This window comes from Diorhabda carinulata, chromosome 12 (assembly GCF_026250575.1).
Source record: "Diorhabda carinulata isolate Delta chromosome 12, icDioCari1.1, whole genome shotgun sequence".
In the NCBI taxonomy this organism is placed as follows: Eukaryota; Metazoa; Arthropoda; class Insecta; order Coleoptera; family Chrysomelidae; genus Diorhabda; species Diorhabda carinulata.
Genome location: NC_079471.1, coordinates 9,798,120 through 9,804,119, shown reverse-complemented (window position 1 = coordinate 9,804,119; position 6,000 = coordinate 9,798,120). Strand labels below are relative to the sequence as shown.

The window sequence follows — 6,000 nt, the reverse complement described above, 5'->3', positions numbered from 1 at the left end:
GAAACAATTTTTTTGAGAAGACTGCTAGACTGTAATTTATCCCTCAATCAAACTTTATCGTCCACTTCTCGTCACGAGTTTGATCCCGTACTGAATTATCATATCTATTTTAGGCATCCATCAATTTTTGTTCTCATATTGTACAAAATTTATGATAACATTGCTTTTTTCGACAATTTCTAATATTTAAGTTCCTAAATTTGGGGAAAAACTGGGCTTAAGCTATTTTGAAACGGCCGTTTATAAACTAAACTTTTCTTCATCTTAAACTTTTTTTGGACAGTTTCAAACATAATGCATCACTTTCGGACAAAACTTTTTTTCAAAACGTTGTTTCCGCACATTTGCAGATACATTTCAATAGTTTTTGTTTTTTCCAAATAACAGTGACGGGGTTTTCAACGTTCTTTACATTCTCAATAGCTTTTATATATGAACATAATATATTTAATGGCAATGTCATGTGGTTAATTTTTTTTGACTCACTCTGTTAACATTTTTTTAAAACATATTTCAATCAATAATTCCCTGAATTCATGATAATGAGATCTTTGAAAAGTTTGAGCATAGAAACATTTCAACATACCCGTAAATCAATATGTTTGATATTCATTTGGATTACTTTTTACTTGAAATATATGAAGTTTTTTTTGTTGATTGTTTCCATTTTTCTAATTGGTGTCTATTCTGCTGGTCAAATGAATTTATTATGATAATAATTGTAATTAGAAACACACCAAGGTTAACATTTAATTAATCTAACCGATCGGATTGCCCCATTAGATATACTAAGTGTATATTGATAAATGAAAATATTTTATGAACTCTGAACTTACACTGATCCATGAAAAGATTGGTTTTACGCAATATTTGATATATTACATATCATTTGGCATCAATTAGTTTAACAATGATGTTTTTTTCGTGCGTTGGATATATAGTGTTAATTGTTGTTACCATTTATTTTATATTGGCTTTGAAACAATGGATACGACTATTCAAATATATAAATTTGTTGCCTGGATCACGGGCCAAATCTTTCCTCGCACATTCGACTGATTTGGTGAAAGGTAGAGGTAAGGCATGTAAATTTCTCTTATTTTTTATTTATTAGACCTTTTGATATGTTTATGCTTCTGAATGTTCTTGACTTTAGGTCTCTTCAGTTGGTTTTTTTTTTCAATAAGTTTTGAATTCAATAAAAAAATGACTTAAAAATCTTAAAGCAAGTGAAGTAGTTCCTAATAATATTTCACAAAAATCTGAAGAAAAATGTCCAAAAAGAGCTGAATCACTAATATTAAAACAACAACTTATTACTAAAAATATAAATGAAAAAAAAAATCAAAATGGATCGAAAATTTAACTGATAATGTCATACTAGATGAAGTGAAAGAAGTTTTGTCTTTAGTTCTCAATTTTGCACAAAATATTTCTCATGCAATATCATTTAAAATAAAATAATTCAAAATACAATAAGACCTGATACTTGTAATATTATCACTAATTTTAAAAATAAATTGAAAAACAAACAACAGCCGAGCAATATCAAACCCCATAATATAACTAAAACCAAAGAATTTATCAATCAAAACAGATATCTAAAAATTTTGAAAATCAGATAAATCTAATAAAAATGTTATTATGAAATGAGAAGATTATAATAATAAAATGATGAAATTATTAAACGATGAGAAAAACTAAACAAGACCCTACGAATTCTTATCAAAAACAAAATAATGAACTAATTCGATTTTGGGAAGAACAACTTTTTATTTCGCCATCAGATGCAAAAAAATTTAAAATTAACAATGCCTTACCCCCTATAATATATGGTTTACCATATAACTCCACAAGCCTGACATTCCCCTTCGACCGATTGTTTCAAGTATTCAAACTCCTCTTTCCCCATTGTCTAGTTATTTTAAAAAAAATTATGTCAAAACACATACTATACCAAAACCCCATGGGATTTCAAAGAAAAAATATATAAATTCCTAACGAATATTTATTTATTTCGTTAGATGTGGTTTTTTTATATACAAATATTCCTATTACCATTGTGAAAAATATATTGATAAACAAATGGGACAAAATTGAAGAATATGCACTAATACCTCAAAAAGAAATTTATAAAAGCTATAGAATTCACACTTACAACGTACTTCAAATATGAAAATGAAATATACAAACAAATTGATGGTTGTACTATGGGAGCTTCCATTTCAAGTGTTATAGCACAATTAGAAATGCAAGATCTTGAGAAAACTTTCCTAAGCAACTTGATATAAATATTCCATTCTTTTTTAGATATATAGATGATTGCATTACTGCCGTACCAAAGAATCAAATTGAAAACATAAATAAAAAGTTGAATTCTTATCATAAAAAAATTCAATTCACAATCGAAATCGAACTGATAGATCTATCCGACTATCAGATCCTGAATAGATGCTTAGCTATTCAAAAAGCAAAAAAGGCATTGAAAGACAATAATTATCCGCAAAAAAATGATAAACAAAATATTCAAGAAAAGGTTAAACAGATAGTACAATAAATTAAAAAACAAAACAGAAACGAGACATCAAAACATAAAACATTTTTCCTTGCCATATGTACAAGGACCTAATAACTATCAAATTATTTAAATAAATATGATATTCAATATCTTATCCAAATATTTCACTAAATTCAAATCTAAAACACCAAAAAACAAAGCAATTAATATTATGTATCAAGTGCCTTACTCAGTAATGGAATAAAAGGTCATCAACACAATAAAAAAATTGCATTAACGAACCATAAAATAGTAAATAAACATTCATTTTAAAGATTCAAGAATTGTTGGAACGGAATGTAATACACGAAAAAGAAAAAAGAAGAAGAATTCTTAGAAATGGTTCACATTTATAAGAACGAGAAAGCAAGAAATGATAAAAAGACCTAAATAATTTAAGTAAAATTTATAGCTCTATTTTGAAAATTCTAATAAAACTACAAATAATTGATTTTTCTTATTAGAACAAATTTATATTTTCCTTTTAATCTTATTTTGATGTTCATGATGAAGGTGATCGATTAATAAAAATACGCAAATTGTCAGTAATATTTTGATAATATATATATATATATATATATATATATATATATATATATATATATATATAAGCGTATTCTTATTGGGAATGTGGCATTGAAACACCAAAGTGGACTAACTTTGATATATTTTCCGAGCATTCGAATACTTATCTATTAATCGTCTGAGAAATAATTAATTAATATTTTCGGTGGTTTTAAATTGTATTGATTTTTGTAAAAATTTCTAAATTCATAGGTTTCAAAATTCAATATTCAAATTGACCAGGTCAATTCAACGTTATTTATAATCTATTCAATAAAAAATTAATAAAAATTACTATAGTAACCAGAAGCAATATTTCAATTAATCAATATTTTTATCAACGTCACTTTTTGGACTCGTATGAATTTAAAATTTTTACAAGAATTTATACAAGTCACCATGAATCTCAAATATTTATTGTAAGTGAAATTTTATTATTATTATACATTTATATTTATTTCTTATATTGTACTTGAGCATAATTTCGGTCCCAGACGATGAATACATAAGTATTCGAAAGCTTGGAAAATATATTAAAGTTAGTCCACTTTGGTGATTTGTTGCCACGTTCCCAATAAGAAAACCCTCATAATATAGCTGGCAAAGACTTCGTTACAATTCACTGTTTCAATGAAACCGAACACACTGTTCACAATACCATTACACCAACACTCACAATTACACTGCCTGACGCGTGCTTCGATAACCAATTTATCGTCTTCAGAGAAGCAGTTTCCCTTCAGACTCTGAAGATGAGAACTTGGCGATCGAAACGCTCGTCAGGCGTTGCAATTAGTGTTTTCAAAAAGATTATAACCAACTGATCCAAAAATTCCAGGTGAGTTGATTCCATTAAGCTTGAATTCTATTCACCTCTTAATACATTAGCAGTGAGTGTATCACATCATTATCGACTCCATTAAATATGAAGTAGAATTTTCAGTCATTTTAGAAAAATTGAAATCATCCACAAAAGTTGATATCGCAAGAACGTGAATAATTCGAAAAAAAATATTGGGGGCTGGGAGTTCTCAGTTTCATATTAAACTAAAGTTTAAACTACCCAAGAACGACGGTACCGTTTAAGCTGGAGTTTGTCGATAAACGCCATCTATATAACGTGAAAAAGGCGATTGTGTAGTTTAAACTGGCATTTGAGGTTAAAACTTAAACTAAACACGTATTAAACTGCGCCTAAGTATGATAAGACCAATTCAGATCATACCTCAGTAGGTACTATTAAATATATGTATTTCCTAAAAATTTCAATCAACTGATCCGATTAATCAAATTTTATCTAATGTACTCAAAGAATATTTGATAAATTTCAGCGTAGTCATTATTATTTTTTTATCTACGTAGTTTTCACATTTAATTTATAGTACAATGGTTTTGTTGTGGTGGGTAGGAATAGTTGTGTCATTATATGGAATAATACATGTACTGTTACTTGTGAAAGAAAGGTTACGTATCTTAACATTATTACATGCATTACCTGGTCCACCTAGCAAAATTTTTTTGAAACATTTAGTTTATTTGCAGACGGGTAGAGGTAAGAAAAATTACTTTGTATTCAACAGCGTATAGAAGTGGTAGCTACATTTAAAAATCCATATTTAAATATATTAGTAGTAGTAGTATTTCTTTCTCGTTTCATTTTAGAGAATATGGTGAATTAGTTCTCAGTTTTTGTAGCAAAAATTACTTACGATACATCTATTTTAACTTCTACATCTACCTACATATTCTATAGCCACTTTAATAAGGTTGTCTTTGCAGTGTGTGATCTCGTACAACGTATTAACAATATGTTTCGCTTTAAGTTGAGAAAAAAAGGTCGAAAATGGTCATGAAATGTTTAAATCCATCTATTTAGTATCTTTACAGTTGGCAAGGAATGTGAAGATGAGACAGTTAAGATGAGAAACACGGGATTTAATTGCTAAAATTGTTATTGGATATAACAGTTGAATGTGAAAAATGAGCCAACTGGTTCGAACTTGTTGTCGAAGATGGTTTTATCGTGCGATAGGATGCAATCTCAACACCATTTAAATAATCTGTTGAGAATATTATCACTAGCAATAGAACATAATAGTATCATTCAGAATATTCACCTATGTACTCCACGTCTTTTCTATATAATATATATTTTTGATTAATATTATTCGTTCTGGAGGTAATTTTGTACAAGATATCTTAAAAGAAAGAACAGTGTCGTGTGTGAGTTTTTTACAAAAAAGGTAATTTGACGACTTTAGCCCGTAGATATGCCACTTAAATAATGCACCAAGTGCTCGTGATTGGAAGATAGATCGAACGGGCGAAAACATAGACAGTATTTCACGGTCTGTTCGTGACAAGCATGGCTTGTCTATTCGGAAGCGTGATTTAAACGTGAATGAATCATTTTTTTTTCGAATTTTACACAAAGATGGGGCTGCCATCACAAAATTCAGCTGGTGCAAGTAATTAAGCTTCAGGATGCTTGTGAGGGACTCAATGAACTGGATGATTTATCGCTTTCCAACGTTTACTAACATCTTGTTTTTCGATTAAGCTCAGTTTCATCTGATCTGTAACGTCAACAAGCAAAATTGCCACTACTATCCAAAACACAAACCTCAGAAATCATCACATTAGCCTAAGGTGACTGTATGGGCTGCGATGTCAGCGCTGGGAATTATAAGCCCTCAATCTTTTAAAGATGGAGGGGGACGCACAGTTACAGTGAATTTTGAGCGTTATCTGCGGATGTTAGATGACTTCTTCGTACCTGAATTGCATAGTATTGATGGTCATAGCCAAAGCACATGGTTTCAGCTGGTCGGAGCAACTTCATACACGTCCAATAGATCTCACCCAATTTCGTCATATTT

At 29.4% G+C, this 6,000-nt stretch overlaps 1 protein-coding gene across 2 annotated transcripts in view; it reads left to right on the top strand.

Moving 5' to 3' along the window:
• Nucleotides 1-878: 878 nt before the first annotated feature.
• LOC130899994 (cytochrome P450 4C1-like) overlaps nucleotides 879-6,000 on the top strand; it is a 30,534-nt gene continuing 25,412 nt past the window's right edge. Inside the window, exon 1 of one of the 2 annotated variants that reach the window (XM_057810274.1) lies at nucleotides 879-1,076. In XM_057810274.1, coding sequence (XP_057666257.1) covers nucleotides 911-1,076 — 166 coding nt within the window. In that variant the 5' untranslated portion in view covers nucleotides 879-910. Of the gene's footprint in view, nucleotides 1,077-4,476; nucleotides 4,674-6,000 lie in introns of those variants that run through there. The other variant, XM_057810275.1, reaches the window with a different exon arrangement.